At 42.4% G+C, this 19,020-nt stretch overlaps 2 protein-coding genes across 2 annotated transcripts in view; both read right to left on the reverse strand.

Annotated features, from left to right (window-relative positions):
- Nucleotides 1-209: 209 nt before the first annotated feature.
- LEPROT lies at nt 210-6,193 on the reverse strand. The gene is made up of 4 exons (XM_014937654.1): nt 6,090-6,193; nt 5,775-5,850; nt 4,762-4,948; nt 210-3,574 (listed from the first exon to the last, which is right to left on the reverse strand). The coding sequence occupies exons 1-4, from the start codon at nt 6,103-6,105 to the stop codon at nt 3,458-3,460; spliced, it is 396 nt and encodes a 131-aa protein (XP_014793140.1). The 5' UTR covers nt 6,106-6,193; the 3' UTR covers nt 210-3,457.
- Nucleotides 6,194-8,578: 2,385 nt separating this feature from the next.
- DNAJC6 (DnaJ heat shock protein family (Hsp40) member C6) overlaps nt 8,579-19,020 on the reverse strand; it is a 61,004-nt gene continuing 50,562 nt past the window's right edge. Inside the window, exons 16-19 of the mRNA XM_014937641.1 lie at nt 14,263-14,523; nt 13,747-13,892; nt 11,719-11,895; nt 8,579-10,846 (exon numbers count right to left, since the gene is read on the reverse strand). Coding sequence (XP_014793127.1) covers nt 10,745-10,846; nt 11,719-11,895; nt 13,747-13,892; nt 14,263-14,523 — 686 coding nt within the window. The 3' untranslated portion in view covers nt 8,579-10,744. The remainder of the gene's footprint in view (nt 10,847-11,718; nt 11,896-13,746; nt 13,893-14,262; nt 14,524-19,020) is intronic.

The following is a 19,020-nucleotide window of genomic DNA, read 5'->3' on the forward strand; positions in this document are numbered from 1 at the left end:
AATTTACCCACATATTTGAATACAGCCTCTACAATAACATTCTAATGCATTCCATAACAGCAATTCCACATATTGTAATTAGATTATGGCTTCTGAAATTTCTTCATTGTATCCTTTATACCATTATGAAAGCACCACCACATGTGTTTTATCTTTCCTCTCACACAAGAGTCTGTTGTCACCTCTTGAAATTTAAGACACACAAATACTTAAGCATCAGATATGTTTATTAGACAATTCAAAAAGTCAGTTGTATTAGACAATTCAAAAAGAAAAGTAGAATATGTTTTAATTTCCGTGTATTAATATTTCATCACCTCAAGAACCTGGCAGTCACAGAAAATAAAAATAGTGTTTACAAAAGTTAGAAAAGCTGCACTGCATTCCAAGTGACAGAAAACATGATTAGTTGACAAGGAAGCCTTATAAAAAAGCAGTAACAGATTTTCACCTGATTATGAAACATAGTGATATTGCCATGTATATGCACTCACAAAATCAGCACAGTATTGAAACTAAGGCACTTTGGATACATAGTATTCACTTCCATATAGGAAAACAATTTCAGAGAAACCACAGTAAATTGCTACTGGTAGATGGTGACAGTATGCCCAGTACTGGCCATCAAAGCACCAGGTTTGTGTGAATGAGTGAAGCTCTTGATAAAAAAAAGCACTGAATTTTATTTTTTTTACCCTGACTGTTTGATAGCGAAGACTCATTTCAAGCAAATTTCCTTTTAAGGAGGTCAAAGAAAATTTCCATGATTTAAACGTTGTTATACACCATTTTTAAAGTTAAACATTTTAAAATAGAAGTCCATGGTGAAAACTGCATGAAGTTCACATTAAGGATTAATGCATGAAGCCACTTCAAAAGAAGAAAACCAAAACAAAGCATCAACTTTCTCTATTCCACATTTACCTGCCCTTTCATGAGGCACCCACCAGCCACAGTAGTATCAAAGGAAATAGAGCACAACAGAATGATTTGTCAAAGAAGCAACCTGTCTTCCAGACTGTACTTTCTGGTCCTCCTTTTCAGTTTAGATTGTCGTAAGTTTACTGCCTCTATCCCAATCTGCCACAAGCACGTTATTAACCAATGGATCTAGACCAGATTCTACAAATAATGAGTCTCTAATTTAAAGAAAAATTAATCGCAACTGTTTTTTTACACTGCACTGTCTTGAAATTAAAATTAAATCAGTATTTGAGTAGTTTTGCAGACTTGTATTGCAGCCTTCGGTACATCAATCCTAAGGAGTAAAAATACTCAAGAACCCAACCCTGCAAGCACATGAGTACTTTCACAGGAGTGAAATCAAATTGTTAGCAACAACTTCAGGCATTTACAGGATCAGGCACTTAAATCATGTATTATTGTTGCTGTTTTACTTCACCAATTTGAATGAAAAAATGCCATGGTATAGAAAAAAAAGCAACGTCTTCAAAAAATCAAAGCAGGACTTATACATGGAAACTATGATTACTCTAAACAACCTGGCTCATAATTAGTACAAATAATTTCCACAGTAGTCCTTTACAAATCAGTAGGGTCCAACAGATTTCACTTAAAGTCAGGAAGGGGACACTGTAAAAGAACTTGTTTAAGCACAGCATCTTTACAAGCATATTCCTGCTACGTCTTTGAGGAAGCATTAACATGCAGAAAAAAACCCTGTCATTTAATGTTAATTCTTCTTGGACAAGAATGACAGCCTAGGCCCACTTCAGTATAAAATACAGCTACTCAGCATTCCTCACCACTGAACTCTTCACTTTACACACATCCAAAGTTTAAATTTAAAACGTGTAATTAACCTTTCTGAAACGTGATACTCCCTTCCTGCTTAAGTGATAGGACATTACTCGGACCACAGAATGATTTCTCTACCCTTTTTCTAGGGCACTGAGCGTGAACAAAAGACCCAGTATCAGGGCGCTCATGTTACATTCATTAATTTGTGACCCTTTGCTCTGCACAGCCATCCACAGGACACCGCTTTTGCAGTACACGAGTATTGAGAGAGCTTGGAGAGCAGCAAAAGGAGTTTTACACAACTTAGGGGGCAAAAAGCGCTGCCACATCTTGTGGGGTGGTGAAGCTGCCACATCTTGTGGGGTGGACTCTGTTACCTCCTACACAGGGTGACAGCAGTCAGCTGGCACCTCAGTCGTACAACGATAAAATACTCATTTGCAATCTGTTAGTCTAAAGAACTCGCAACAGTAAAATATACCCTATGCAGGGATTCAGTTTCTTACTTCACCTCTTTCATGTTCATTTTTCTATGAAAGAATAAACTAAGGTGTCTCCTCCTTCACCCCTCTGCAGATTACCGAGATGTCTTCTAGAGTCAGGGCTGTTTAAAAAACTACGTCTCCACAATTTGCAGGATTCAGCAAGTCAAAATAGTAATAAAGTTTACTTTTATAATTGTGATCATGTGAATCTTTACTAGGATAATGCCATTTAAAAATATAGTGTTTTAATATAACAATCTCTTCTTACAGATAAAAAAATAGTAATAGAATAAGTATGTTTTAAGAGCAATGAGAACTGAGGAGACAGAAGTCCTACCCAGCAGAACACTCACTTCTTTGCAATTCAGACATTTTACATGTGAGAATACAGAGTTGTGGACTACACTGGGATTGTAAGTGTCCTGAGTGTAGTTTCTTCTTTTGTTTCTTCATAAGAGAAGTAATGTCAGCTTTAAGCACTGAAGAGGCATTAAAGTATATTATTCCCAAAATATATCCACAGTTGTTAAGTTGAACAGGGACAGAGCTTGAGTATCTTGCAGGGGGGGATTATTTTTTAAATGAACACCATAAGTGGAAGGATTTTTAATCAAGGTTATTTTCTTTTTCTTTCATTAGGTAGTAAAAGAGTTGGCATAACCCACATTTGTTTTTATGTTATCAAGAAAAACCACTAAAATTGCAATTACTAAAGTGAAAAACAAATACTCATTTACCCCTAATCAAAGCAGAAAGATGGATCAAGTAGGACAATACCAAGATGGATAATCTTTATATTGGCCTATTTTGACTCCACGGTTAAAAAAACCCAACAGGCATGCTGACCAGTATCACATGTATCGATGATACTACCGTGATTAAAACAAAAGTTAATGCATATATAGTGAAAAAAATGAGTAAAACAGCTTCTGTTTTGTAAACTTATTTAGGGACAAAGTTGCAACAGCAATTCCAGCTTTTATGAACACATTAAGACAGTTGTCACAAGGGCTTTTTCCCTTTGGCTGAAATGCATTTTTAAAAAGCACGTTATGATCTGATACTGTGAAACCACATGCAGATGCACATACATACACACATCTCAGCAGGCACACACACACACATATGTTATCATATATAAGCATATACACACGCAGAGTATACATATGGTGATACATGCTGTAAAACATTACCAGCTTCAGAGCGATGTCCTACCACTGTTCCCAGCTAAAGTCATCTCCTCTACCAAACACAAGAAAAAAGCCTAAAATAGTAAGGAAAATGACTGCATTTCCAGCCAGCACCAGACCACAGGCTCCCCATTTGATCTGAAATGCAAGGAAACGAAACAATCAAAGCAGTTCTTATAAGACAGGTTCAGGCCAGTTATTTATATGCATTAGATAAACTAAACGAAATACTACAGAAAGGTGCTAAAAGCATAAAGAAAAAAGACAAACAATACATAATTCAACTTACGTGACTAATTATTCAATTAGCAACCACTCCTATTACTAACACAAGACTTCAACAGACAGGCTAATAATGCTATGTTTTAGAACAAAATAATTACCTTGCCATACAAATCACTAAAAAATACCTGTCATAGAAAAAAATCTGGTGAAACCAGTGCTCTCCTTTAATTGCCATGCAACAAAATAAAAAGTCGCCTTTCAGATAAATGTCAGTAACAAGTACGTGGTCTTAACGGTAAATAGCTTGCTTTAACGACCTGCCCGAGTTTAACTGAAATTAGTAAAATATAGGTATGAATTAGAGTTCCCCCTCGCGGTCAGTTCTGGTCCTGTCTACTGTCAGGTCCACAACTTAAAAACTAAAAGGCAGTGACAGGGAAATTGTGCATTACAAATAAATTAAAACTAAGTACACAAGTTTTAAGCAAAACTGAAAGACTGAAGGGGAAAAACAACACAACACATAAAAACGTAAAATTTGGGAAATGGGACAACAGAATTCTTTGCCTTGCAAACAAATGTGACAAAATCTCACCGCTGAAGAGCAGTTCAGAAAGCAAAGAGAAAAGAAGCTAGCAGAATTTCCTCAGACTTTGAGGGGATAAAAGCATGAGCTTGGGAAATGCTTTGAAAACCAGAAGGGCAGTTCTGGAAGTTTGGCCTTTTAACTGATAACACACTCCAGTCATCAAGTTTTCAGCATCCTAAATGGAGAAAGCAGACATCCTGAGATAAAAATAAGGAAGGTTGTGCAAGAAGCAGTGCAAAAGGTGGTGAGACAGAGAGGCATGAGATGTAGGAGGAGATGATCTCTTGTATTGGACCAAAACAAAGCTGGGAAGAAAAAAGCAGCTAAAAACTTTTCAGTCATGCAAGTCGCAGCATAAACAGACAAAATTTCAGCAGTGATTATTTTCATCAGAACCTAGAACCATCGCAATAATGAAATTAAAGACAGGATTTACAAACAGCAACAGTGCCCTTAATGATTATACTCAGTAACTGCTGTCTTACAATTAAAATTAGCAAGCAGAACTTACCGCTTCAACCCGTGCAAGGATTATAGGAAATCCAAACGCAGAAACAACAATTCCAGTTGTGAAGAAATATGCCAATTCCCTGCAGGCACTGCTGGCTGCATCACTGTCATCACTTACTCTTTTTGCAATGAAGTGGGGAATGGGGCAGATGAAGTAAAATATTAAGACAAACAGAGGCCAGTACACACTGGGGAGGGGGGGGAAAAAAAAAAGGAAATACATAATCAGTTTAGGTGGATGCTTCAATAAAGAGTATCTTCTGTTTAATAAAAGTAATTGCAATGGCTGGAATCCTACTTTATGGTTCAAAAAGTGGATTATGTGATTTAACCCCATGATTTCAACCAAAGTGGCAATCCTACGTCGTTTTCCCTGTAATACTGGCACAAGCACCCATATGGTAGTGCAGGATCTACCCTCTCACCCAAACAAGCATCAATTTATTTTACACTTGCATCACCTGGCTGATTCAACTCACACTGCCACCGCATGAAAATGAGAGTCATCACACACACACCAGGGACAGGAAAAGCACGAAAGTGGGACTGGAACTGTGAGCCTTCCCAAATTAGAGGGATCCCAGAGTATAAACAAGCTGACCGTGCAGGCACACCCTTGCACACTTCCCTCTGCAAGAGCTCTCATTAGCTTCACCCAGATTTTTAAGTGTAATAGACATCCCAAGTGGAGTCTTGTGGTGGGAGGGTTGCTTAAAAAAAACAGGGAAGTAAGGGAAAGAATTGTGCGAGGTTAAAAAACTGTTTAGCAAGATGGCACCGCTTTTCCTGAGAAAGAATAGAGCTCTTCTCAGTATTAATTTTTTTTAAGGGAAATGAAAGTACTGGCTAAGGACGTGGTATTTAATCACAACAAACTGCTATGTGTCAAGAACCAGAAAGCAGGCGGCTGCTGGATGCTAACTCGAGCCAAGCAGCTCATTTAAACGAGACGACCACCTCAGTTAACGGATATAAAGAAAGGGAAGTTTTGGGAAGCGAAGCCGGCCCGCTCACCCGTAGTACTCCAGGGCGCAGCCCAGCATGAGGAAGGTCAGGCCGATGGCTCCGCTGAAGGAGAGCGCCACGAGAGCTGCAACGGCACAAGGCAAGGCGGTGGTGAGGCGGGAGCCGCCTCACCGGTTACCGGTAACCGGTCACCCCCCTCCCCGCTCCCCCGCTGAGGCGACGCCTGGGGAAAGCGGAAGCGCAACCCGGACGCCCTGCTCCCTTTGAAAGAGCCCTGGCCCGCGGGCGGGACAGCGGGCCCGGAGCTGCCCTTCGGCAGCTCCGAGCCCGCTGTCCCGCCCGCGGGCCGGGAGCGCTCGGTACCTTTGACGCCCGCCATGTTGGGAGCTCTGAGGGAAGCCGAGCTGAGGTGGCGGCAGGCGCGCGACTTCCGCCTCCCGGCCGCTTAGCCTCGCCCCTTTCCCCGCACCACGTGAGCGGCCGCCAATGAGGCGCGTCCCGGGCGGCCCCCGCCTCGTAACCATGGCGACCGAGCGAGGGCGGGGCCTCGCTGCCTCCAGTCAGGCCTAGGGGCGGGTGTTCAACATATGTACACATAAACATACATATATAGCGTTATATATAGTGTGTACATGTGTAAATACATGCATATATGTGCGCACGGGCACGATTCAAATAGATAAATACCGTTTTAAAGAGCCCCCACCCCTCAGTTGCTGCCAGTTTGCAGGCTGCTTCTGGAAACCCTTGTTTTCACCCCAAAAAATGGGCCCAGACGCCTGGTTGTGTCATACAGTGCCTTCTCAGCATCTGCATCATCCACCCTTCTGCTAATCCGCACCGAGAAGGGCACATCTTTTTTTAGAGCAGTATTTTTCAAGCCTCAGATTATTTTTTGGGGGGGATCCTATTTTTGACCCAAGAAGAGCCTTTTTAGGAGAGATTTTGCATAACTCTTGGAATACACCTTCCCCGGGTGTAGGTCTCAGCCTATCGCCCCTTCTTCTTATTTCATACCTTGCCTAATACAGATTATTTTTGCCAATTTCATGGTGAATTTTAATTGCTTCAGAGCTGACAGACCACAGGCCAAGAAGGCCTCCTAATTAAAACAGGAGACTTAGGGGACCAAATGCTCCAAGTGAAAATTTTGTTAGGTGCTACGTTTGCTGTCTTGCTCTTTTCTGGGTCTCAGAAGTGCAATAGCATGAGAATAGCAAGTGACAAACTGTTTCCAAAATGTCTTAATTTGGGAAAACCACCAGCCTGTAAATTACTGCATGGTATTAGTCACCACTTTAAAGAAGCAATATCAATACTGGCCAAGTATGGTATGAGCTGGTGTATGGTGTTAACCTTGTGGTCTAGTCACAATTTGTGAGAAGCAACCAAGCTCAGTGTTTCTGGGGTTATTTTGAGGAACGTGAACAGAAAATGTTATACCCTCGCCATACCCTCCCACACCGCAAACCCTTTGGTTGTCATCAATAAGAAAATAAACCTAGGAATTTTAATACAAGCTTACATCTTGCCGCTGACACCAAGCTGTGAGGAGCAGTCAACACGCTGGAGGTAAGGGATGCCATCCAGGGGGAACTGGACAGGCTGGAGAGGTGGGCACACGTGAACATCATGAAGTTCAAGGTCCTGCACATGGGTCAGGGCAATCCCAAGCACAAATCCAGGCTGAGCAGAGAATGGATGGAAAGCAGGCCTGAGGAGAAGGACTCAGGGGTGTTGATGGATGAGAAGCTCCACATGAGTCCTGGTAGCCTAGAAAGCCCCCCATGTCCTGGGCTGCATCCCCAGCAGCGTGGCCAGGGGGAAATTCTGCCCCTTCTGCTCTGGGGAGAGCCCCCCAGTGCTGCCCCCAGCTCTGGGGCCACCAACAGCAGAAGGACATGGGGCTGTTGGATGGGGCCAGAGGAGGCCACGGAGATGCTGGGAGGGCTGGAGCCCCTCTGCTGGAAGGACAGGCTGAGAGAGTTGGGGGGTTCAGCCTGGAGAAGAGAAGGCTCTGGGAAGACCTGTCAGCTCCTTCCAGTCCCTCAAGGGGCTCCAGGAAAGCTGGGGAGGGACTCTGGATGAGGGAGGGGAGCCCTAGGAGGAGGGGGAAGGGTTTGACACTGAAAGAGGAGAGATTGAAATGAGCTCTCAGGAGGAAATTGTTTCCTGGGGGGTTGCCCCAAGAAGCTGTGGCTGCCCCATCCCTGGAGGGGTTCAAGGCCAGGTTGGAGGGGGTTTGGAGCAACCTGGTCTGGTGGGAGGTGTCCCTGCCCAGGGCAGGGGGTGGCACTGGATGATCTAACTTTTCTATGATCTTAGAAACTGTTTATATTAGCAGCAGCTGTACTATCTCAAATACTTACCTAGATACACACCTGACTTGTGTAAACAATCAAAAGGTGGAAGCAAGTTAAGTTGCCACCTTCTGTTTCAGCTGAAGGGGTTTTTTTCCTCTTTAGCATGAAAGGCTGCATATTTTGCCATTGTAAAGGTTTTCTAAATTAAGCCCTTACTGTTCTTATAATCTTCTTGCAGTAACAGGAACTTACTTTTTCATGGAGCTTTTTCAGTCTTGAGGAAAGAAAAGTTCTTGAAAAAAAATCTATTTGTCTCTAGAGCAAGTAATTTATGGTTACCTTTGTGTGTACCACACAGGTCCCACCCAACCCTGAACTAGAGCAACAGAGGTGTTAGTCATACAGACAAAAGAGGTTTCCATTAAGGTACATGGATACGTTGTTTATCCAGCATTTGCAGAGACATTACTCTGAACTGTGTTTAAATCAAGAAGGTAGAGGTGTGTTTGGTTTTTTTCCCCCCCACAAGCACAAAAAAATACCTGAATATGTTAATTTGAGCTTTTTAATGTATATACAAATGTTTCAGACCATCACAATTTCATTGAGTATATACTGTATTTACAAAAATTACAGTAATTTAGTCAAACAGTAAACCTGAACATTGATAACCTCTGTCACTACCAGATATGACAAGAAAATTTTTTAGTTAACTATTTTGATATACATACATCCTAATACTTTCATGCACCCATAAAAACTTTAGGGATGGAAGTAATCAAAGCTTAAGTGGGGTAGGATTTCTTTTGGTAGATAAAGTTTAATGATGGATTTGTATTTTGTGAACGAATGAGTATCCGGAGTTATGTGCCATGACGAACTCGATACAAAGCTAATGTAGTTTTCATTATTAAAAAAGTACATTATAGTAATGAGATCCTTTTTATTATATAGGCATAGGTCACAATATCTACAAATGTGAATGAGAAACAATAAACCAACAAATCACAGGAACATGATTCACATTCCAGTTATCTCTTTAAATAAGACAAGCACATACTGGATCAAAACATTAATAAATAACATCCAGTTTGTTACTATTATCTCAAGGTCTTTTATATAAAAGGAGACCTATGTGTTGGTTTCACATTTTCAATTAATGGTAGTAAATAATGGACCAATACAACAAAAGGATGACTTTTATACAGAAAGCAATGTACTTTGACACACTCTCTCTGCAGTAAAGGTTTTGCCACTTGAAAAATTTAAGTGCAACAACAAGTGGATTGTCTTTAAAAACCACCAGCTTTAAAGACTCACATCAGGTAGCAACCTATTCCTTAAGCAGTAAATACAAACGATTTCCTGCCCATCTTCCAAATTTACCTGCCCTTTCAAAGCTCAAATACAGATACAACATGTTGGTAAATAAACGGCTAGCTTGAGTTATTCTACAAAAGGAGAATGCCAGAATTTGGGGTGAAGAGCATAACTCGCTTTTTAACTAGGAAAGATGCTTCAGCTTTAGCATCAGAGATACTTCCTTGTGATATTATTGCTTTGGTCCAATATAAACTTTTAAGATAATTGATTTGCACTGTGGTTACCTCAAAAATCAGACCTGGTCCACAGATGTCTACATAACAGCTTGTGCAACGCGGTCTGAAAAGTAAAGTTGCAACAGGTTGCGTTCTGCCAAGAGCCTTTGCCAAGTGCTCTGGAGCTGATAAAGGCATAGAGGTGATACAAGTGGGCTGGAAAAAAGTCTTCTGAATCCTCAGGAGGGGAAGGGTTACCTACAGACTGAGAAGTTTCTAAAACTTTGCAGCAGAGTTTTAGTTTGTTGATATTTCTTTTGGTGCGTGGTTCCAAGCTACTGATGAGAACTTCATGGGAAACACAGTACATGCTCATTCTTCACTTTTACAAATGTGGATTCACCCGTCCCCCCAAATTCCCCATTCCCCCAGAACTGCTGTTTAGCAAACAAAGAAACAAGGTGCTGTTTAATATCAATTACTTGTTGTTTGCTTTAAAAGACACTCGCTCCATAATGCTGAGGAATTTCTCCTGCACGTTTCACTGCTGGACTGTGAGGTGAAGTACAGTATTAATGCATAAAGCGGCAGTCGGCTGCCACACTGATCTAACCCAGGATTCAGCTTTGTCTCTACTCAGGCATATGATATTATATGAGCAATTAAGCAGCAAATGGTGACTGTTAGAAGTGTGTCTAAACCACATCTGAGCACTTAGATTCGATAATGTCTGATCCAAACCTAGGAAGAAAGCACATCAAATGTTTGGTTCTTCACCACCAGTTTTTGAACTCAACTGAAGTGTTGCCATATCACATACCACACAAAAAAAATAAATAGGAAATTCACCAGCTACACTGCATCAGAGACAGAACAATTCCACCTTTTCCCCAGAAACGTTTTCTCTCACCCCACTTGAATCCAAAGAAAAATACAAAAGTTACAAGAAACTGTAACCCCATGGCTCCCGTGGTAAGCCAGGTGGCTAGAGTTCCTCTGAGCTCAGGATTCTTGATACAAATATAAGGAAACCTTTCTCTTGTTCTTCATGATAAGTATTAGGTTCTTAGTTTTCTGCAACTTCTGAATTTCCAGCCAGAGTTTGGTTGATCTGTGACATTTGTGACGAGACTATATAAACACTAGCACAGGTCTGTAGTGGAGACTGAGGAAGTGCCTAATACAAGGGTTTTTGTCCTTGGTTTTCAAATTCTGACCAGGCATCATTTAGCTCCATAAATATCATCTTTGCATATTGTTCATATGGCTGCCCAGTAGCCTGGAATAAAAAAACAGAAAAAGGAATATCACATCTACCAAATCAGGCCACAAAAAGGTGACATTTGAGCTGCTAGATTCTCAAGCAGTTATCGTTCACTTTCCACAAATGGTTTTCCCTTTTTCTTTGACAAGAGTAACCCACTATCAAGGGCTGCTTCCCTTGTTTACAGCTTAAGAATTTCTTGGCTCTTCTGCTCCTCAGAGTTGATAACTCCCCAAGTGCAATAAAGCACTGCAGTCCCATGGGCAAAAAGGTCTAACCTGGGCTTTGCAAGAGGCATTTTACCTGCACTGAAGGGGAAAGAGCTGCCACCTAACACAGTTCCTTGATAAAAGCAATATTCCCTCAAGCCTCCGGGCAGCCCACACCTTCTCAAGCCTTGCCCTCTGCCCCAAAACCCTGAGGGCCTCCATTCCCTTAAAAGTGGAAGCCTCATCACCAGCAGGTTTCCCAGATAGCGTCATCGCACTCTGGTTGGCAAGAGTTGGATAGGTAGCTAAAAATCAAACATCTAAAATGGAAGAATCGGGTTATGACCCTTATCCTTTGATACGCCTTTAGCACACCCTCATCTTCTTTAGGAGGCACAATATTCTGGACTGTTGGTCACCACCAGTATGGCTTCTAGTCAGAGCGAGGGTGACAAAAGCTGAAGATCTGAATCCCTGTTGCTTGAAGCAGCCTGTACCAAGCACAGTGTTGGGGCTGGGAGTGGTCAGAGCCCTCACCTTTCAGAAACTAGCAAAAATATTGAAGTACTACTGTCTACAAAGCTTTTTGCCCCAATAAATTAAGTAACTAGATGTAACGCTTTATAATTAAGAAAATAGTGACAGTGTCTCAGCAGTGTGAAGCCAGGAAAACCTTACCTTGTCAGGATGAACGACAAGCACTGCCCGCCGGTAGACCTTCTTTACTTGCTCTGGTGTGACAAGATCTGCCATACTAACAGGTTTCCACTTGGTCTCCCCTGCCCATAAGACCGTATGCATTGTGGACAGCAGGGCTCTTATATTTCTCTCCTTCCCTTCAATCCATTCGAGGACCTGGACAGAATAACGCAAGTCTCAATTTATGCCTTACATTAGATATTCCAGTAGGAAAAAGTTCCTTCATTTGAATATCAATGACTCCAAGAAGCATCTTACATTTCTTTCCAAGCTTCAGAAAGCCTTTGGAAGATATTTCTCAGTCTCTACTTTGCCTTAATTTTTATGTTACTGCTTGAAAGTTAAGCTTGAGCAACATCCCTGCTAAAAATACTGAGTTGGTAATGCTTATGAACAGTCATTAGATGGAATGGTCAAAAGATAAATGAAATGTTTGACTGTGTGGCTCTTTAGCAAAGTTAACGTAATACCTAAAATAAGCTCAACTGGAACTGTGCTGTGGATGTCTCTTCTATGCACATCTAGAGTTAAAATCTTCTAAAGACTCACCTTGAAGGTTGGCTTCAGTGCAAATTCTTTTAAGCTCTAAAGTCAGAAGCCTTATTGTGCTTATTTTGCTACCTGCAATCTAGTAGTCAAAGAAAGCAATAAGTACACTTTCCTAGATGATGTAGTCCCCCTTGGTGGTTGCCATCTTAGTCTACAGCTAAGGGAAGCAAACGTGAAAAGCAAAGCATAAGTAAATTTAAGAGTTCCAGTCTGAAGAAGTGACTCAATTAAATTAAATGCATTGAAGTAAAGGAAATTGTATTGGGAAGGGAGAATTAGCTGGGTGCTTCAGGGTGCCAGGGAGGGAAACATCGTAATTGTCAAGTGGTACCACATGAATCATTGAAGTTGTGTAGTTTATGAATTGGGAGCAGTATTGCCCACTTGATGGCCTGACAGCTGTCCAGCGGGGTTGCTGGCACACACTTTCCCAAGGATAAAATGTTTCCACAAGATTAAAAATAATAATTTGCTCATTCTGTTTTCTAGAAGTTTGCTTGGCTTTTGCTTGGGCTTTTCCTCTCGGCTCTGTATCCTTCTGTAATTATAATTTGTGGCTTCATGTTTCAAATGTAGAGTGGGACAGACTGAATTCCCTTTATAATGTAACTGTAGTTTGGGAATTTGTTGAGGAGAGATGAGAGAACTCCAAAGCAGGCAAGATTAATGAGACAGAGGATTAATTCCATTAGCTATGCCTGCTAATCAGGGCTGGAGTGATGTGGAAAGCAAGTAGCCTTGGCAGTAACACTGAGCAAGCCACTGTCATTTGCCACAGTCTAATTTAGGACAGAAGTGTAACCTTGAAGTTCTAAATCTATTCCAACAGATGTTCACAGCTCCAGGGAAGGCATGAGAATTTATTATATGAACAAACAGCAGGAAGTTCTCTCTTTCTGCTCCAAGGCAGTCTCATCATGGGGAGAACATCCCTCATGTCACCAAAACCTGGGGTTGGCAGAAGGACTGGCAGAGATGGCCACTGCTCTTTTATCTGGTTTATTTGTAAGAAGCTACTTTGGAGCAGAGATTTTACAAACTTACTGCCTTTAAGTAGTATCTCTCAGTCTGATGATATTCTTCCCAATATTCCCCAACACCTGCAGTTCACAACTTTGTCTTTCTGCTCACACTAGCTCCCTGCTGTTGGGACACGAACGGAGAGCACAGCAGTTTATGATGCTATCAAGTGTGGACACCTACTTTATGGAAAGCAAGCATGGGAGCTAGCACGTGGTCCTTGGGACCCAGTGATGCTGTGGAGGATATGCACTAGAGTAAGAGCCAGAACAGAGGGACAACTTTTGGCATGAAATGATCTGGAAGTTTTGCTCAGCTCCCTCTCACACATGCGACGGCTGGTGGCTTTCAGGGGCGGTGTTTCAAACAGCCACCAGCACAATGAGAATGAAAGACATGTTGAATGATTGTAAGAGCATAGACAAGAACACTGCTTACTTTTAGTTTTTCAGGGTCCATCTCCTTAGCCATTTCTTCTTTTCTCATCTCAGCTATTGTTTTGGGGCCCTTCTTGTCCTTGTGAGCGTTAAAACCTTGACCAGATAATAGATCTTCAAAATCTGCAGACACTTTTGGCTTTGAATCTTGAAAAACAAGAAGGATCTATATTGTGATAACAATTTCAAGTTTATTTAACAATGCTTTTCTACCCAAGCCACCCCCCACACTTATCACTATAACCATCTCCCAGTGCTAATGAGCATGTAGGTTCTCGCAGAAGAGGCGTAGACTAATGCTGCCTTTAAATTATTATTATTGAAGCCCATTTGGAATCCAGGATTTCCTAAATACTAGCATGCTTTAGAGCTTAGGACAGGACATCTAGTGTTGAACTTCTGTATCAAGTTATCAGCATGACTAATTTTATTAGACCCTAACCTGTTAAGGTGTTTGAGCACCAAAGCAACATCAGGAGGAACCAGCCTTTTGGATGCTGAACTCTGAAAAGCTTACCAACGTTAGCTGGTCCTTTTCCACGCTCGTTTTGTGCTCCTGGCATGGCTGAGAAGCTCACGTTGTAGTTGGGCTTGTTCTGGGGGGAGGCATGAGGCATGCTTGGCTGGGCTTTGGCTTGTGCCTGCTGCCAGCCATAGCCAGCTCCTTGCTGCCAGCCGCTGCCACCCATGGGCTGGGGAGAGGGTTTCTGCGGCGAGGGGGGGAATCCTCCACCCATGCCAGTTGGCGTGGTCGGTTTGCTGGCAAACGAAGGGCCACCTGCAGAGCATGGGGACAGGAGTGACAGTTGCCATTAGCAAACAGGATCATGGAATCATAGAATTGTTTGGGTGAGAAGGGACCTTAAAGCCCCCCCAGTGCCACCCCCTGCCCTGGGCAGGGACACCTCCCACCACACCAGGTTGCTCCAAGCCCCCTCCAACCTGCCCTTGAACCCCTCCAGGGATGGGGCAGCCACAGCTTCTCTGGCCAACCTGGGCCAGGCTCTCACCACCCTCCCACCAAACAAGTTCTTCCCCACAGCTCAGCTCAATCAAATCCCCAGATCTCATCTCCATCAAATTCCCCTCTTTCAGTTTAAAGCTGTTCCCCCTCATCCTATCACTCCACTCTGATAAAGTGTCCATCCCCATCTCTCCTGTAGGAACCCTCTAGGTACTGGAAGGGATACTGACTTGCCTTCCAAAAAGGACACTTTAACAAAACCCCCCAGGCAGCTGGCTTCTGTTTTCAGCTCTGCCACATACGTTTTTGCAACATCAAGCCAAGTCCTCCAACTTCCCTGTCACTGCTCTGAAAGCTGCTTAAAAGACAGCACCTGCCTTCAAAGACTGCACAGGAATTGGGGTAACAGCTCACTGGGGAAACACAAGGAAAGCTACGTGCGGGTAACTGGGAAACACCACTGCTGTGTGCTGTGGTGGCAACATCAGGTTAACATATGTTGAAATAGTATCTCCTGATGCTGTGCTGATATAATGCTGTCCCACAGAGTCATGTGTTTCAGTGCCTTATGACTTTAGGAGATGCTCCTCTGACTTAGTGTGTGGTGGGAGGTACGCAGTGTTAATATTTTATTATTTGAGACTAACATCCACCCTCAACTTTGAGCTCTGAAGCATGCCATGGAAACTGGATCAAGTGCTTTGGCCTTAGTCACGAACAACAAAGATGTGGTTAAACATCCTGTGGATGCCAAGTTATTTGTTTTCAAACTCCCTAACTTTGCTACAGAATACATGTTTTAACAGCACCTCGATGGCTCCGACATGAGTCTTGGCATACTTTTTATTTTTGCTCCTGCAGAGCAGCCAGTGATCCAGCAGAGGGAACTGGGAAACCTAATTCCAGAACCATGCTGGTGCTGACGCAAAGGAGAAAACAAACATCAGATAAAACCACAATGGCTCGCAAAGAGCTGAGGGCAGTGACAAAGGGAAGAAAAATCTATTTACCAGAGTCAGAGAAGCTGACATGCTGGGTTTTAAGGAAAACTTAAAGAATTTGTCAGATCTGCCTCTTTAGCACTGGGGTGAAGGGTTTGCTGATTTTTTTAAGTCTCAGAAAACAAAAGGAGAGAAAATGCTTGTCTAAGCAGTCAAGCAAACAGTCCTTTGCAGCCAGGTGCAAATGAAAATGGGTTCAGACTCCACCTTTACTGCAAATTAGAGGCAGATCAGTGAGGTTCCACAGGTTTCCTCACAAAGGACAAAAAAAAAAAAAAGTCAAGTCTAGAAGGAAACAATTCCTCAAGGACCCCGGTAGCTCTGAAGAACCAAAGGCTGTTCCCAGGCACTGCTCCAAGGTCTGCAGCAACAGTTCAGTTGGAGTGAAACACTGAGCATCCTAAGCCTGAGACTCTTTAGACTTAGGAGATAGAGGTTACTCTTCACAATCCATACAGTCTATGAATTCCCAACAAGTTGTGAGCAGTTTTTTGGATGGAGGATCAGTAAAAGCACTTACAGGAAGTCAAGCAGAAAGAAAAGCTGGAAAGCAGCACTGGCATGCAGGTAGGCTGAGAGGACCCATGAACTCTTTGTCATGTACCAGGCTGTTCACCCTATTTCTCTAAAACAGAGCTGGTAATTTATTTTATTTTAAAATAAGAGATGTCAAACCTGCTAAGCTTGCTCCAAGGGTCCCCAGATCAGCAAAAGGATCCAGCGTTTGGGGTTTAGCTTGATGAGTGGGAGTGCTATGGAGGGATCCTGTAGGACTGGTGGCAGCTGACTTACTTCCCATACCTAGGCCACCTGAAAGGGGAAAAAAGAAAAGAAAAAAGGGATTAAAAGAGAGTTTTTTCCATTTTCCAAGAGTGCAGCTTCTTACCCAGTGCTCAGTCAGAAAAGGGATTAAAACAGAGTTTTTTCCATTTTCCGAGAGTGCAGCTTCTTACCCAGTGCTCAGTCATGTGATGTGAGAAGGCTGCTGTTAAAATTAAGTATACTATTGTCAGGTTCCTAAGCATTGGCCCAGATTGGTTGCACACCCACTCACACCTAGGCTCAGCAACAAGAATGTTCCTTAGACTGTCTACGGTGACAGAGCAATTATGACATATTATGGATATATTTTAGGAACTAGAATTCTTCAGGAAGCAACTTTTGGTAGGATGTACATACTCTCCCAAGATTAGAGAGAGTCATTATTATTTAGTGGCGTCCCAGCAACTTGTATCACTTCCCAGGTCCTTGTGGCTCTATGCTAGAAAGAAACATGATGCTGTCCACCCTCACTGAGTACTTGTCCCTGGTTTCTCATGGAAAGAAACTCAGATTTTGTTGAACAGAAAGAGTTTTGTAGCGTTTAGTAGAATCCTCACCTGCATGACTGGGAGCCCAGGACAACAGGGACAGCGTACCTGTTCCGTTCAGATGAGACTAACTAAAATCCTGATTGAAGTTTTGTTGGATTAGTCAAAGTGCTAAGCAGCAGAAAGAGGGAACCTGTTCTCTGTAGTCATTGGTAGCATTTCCCCCTCTGCCTCTTCTTTCTCAGGGCTCTTTAAGGCGTTTCTGTTGAGTATCTTGAATTTTTATATGTACCTGGTTTGCTGGGCCAGTCCCAACCACCGGACACATCTGGTTGTATGGAAACCGTCGGTGTGCTAGAAGCTAAGCAGAATGATTACATATAAATATCTCAAAGTAGTGTACAGCAAAACCAACATAATCCAGAGATCAGGAAGAGCAGGGAGAAACAGTATTGTGTTCACCTACCATTTGCCAATTAGAAGTGAACTTCTCCCCCATTATGGGCATTAAAAATTTAACCTTTATTTCTGATCTTATGCTACACAGAGGCAAGGACACAGATTTACAGTGTTCATTTTACAGTCAGTTTTTTATAAAAACCTTACCACCAGAATAACACATGGAGTTTAGTGTTTCTGAATACATCTCAACCCAAGGACATATTCTACATGCAGATGGAGAAAAGGAATACAGCAAAGAAGCCCACACAGATATAAACCAGGAAGAATCCACAGAATCCTTCCTTTAACCCTGTATCAAATAAAGTCTGTACATCTATGCTGTTCCCCCTGCCAGTATTTCATTATACATAGACACCAGCTCTGTAATTTAATACCTCATCATGCTGGGCTACCATTTAAATTCCTTTCATTAGTGCAGCCAGCTCCAAGTGTGACCCAACCATCCTATTCACAGAGTTAATATCCAATACCCGAGCTTGGCAAAGCACGGATGCGAGCAGTGCCAGCAGCACGCTAGTTCCCTCCTTTGTCATTCTGCCTTTCCAGCGAGGCTGTTGCACCCAAGGGGCACGTGTTAGATGACCAGACAGACAAATTTGTATCTGGATGGGTTTCAGACAAGGTTACAATATTAAATTTTGGCATGGGTGGGAGGAGAGGACAGCTAAGGAACATTTCAAACTAAGAAAAGACAAAAGTCCAATAAAAAAAAAATAATCATTCTCTTCAAATAAGAGTCAAATTCAACTGTGAATTTGGCTGGGATTACCACCAGATCTAAAGAAAGCAGACGCCTGTAACTAAAAACACCAAAGGACATGTGTTTTCTCTAGCAGGCTTAATATGCCATGCTCTATTTAGCTCCATTAATGGTAGTTTGGTTCAAATGAGACCTCATAACCACAGGAATATGCAGGCAGACATTCTTCATGGTCTCTTTTTTCATGTATACAAATAGCTTATTAATTAAGTATAAGACTTGAGCAAAACTAGTCTCATCCTACCACATTTCAAATTATGAATATGCTTTAAGTCCAGAGACAAAAAGCTCTTTCCTGTTTAGTGGGGGTTTCTGTGGTTTCGAGTCATTTCATGGTAAGCACCAGTTTGTACTTAATGGCTCCATCACCGTTTAAAAGCTGCATTTCATGTTTGCTTAAATACACTAGAAGAGCCTCACTTTCTTACCCATGTGAAAGGGATCGCTGTGCACAGTTGGTGAAGGACTTCTTGTTGCTTGAAGGAAAGGGTCACCAGGGACGGATGATGAACCAAGAAAGGAACCCAGGAGGTCTGGACCAGTTTGCTTAGGGCTACTTCCAAATGGATCAAAGGCAGTGGCTGTGAAAACATATTTGAGAAAACTAAATCATTAGCTTGTACAGTGAATGTGCTTCAGGGAAAAAGACACTGGTGTGTGGAGAAGAAAACCTAATACCTGCAGCTCCCAATTAGGGGACAGCATGTGACTGTGGGAGAGCAACCAGGAAGTATCAGTACCCCAGCCAAGTTCTAGGGAACCAAGAGATCCACATCAC

Source organism: Calidris pugnax, unplaced genomic scaffold (assembly GCF_001431845.1).
Source record: "Calidris pugnax isolate Ruff unplaced genomic scaffold, ASM143184v1 scaffold29, whole genome shotgun sequence".
Lineage (NCBI taxonomy): Eukaryota > Metazoa > Chordata > Aves > Charadriiformes > Scolopacidae > Calidris > Calidris pugnax.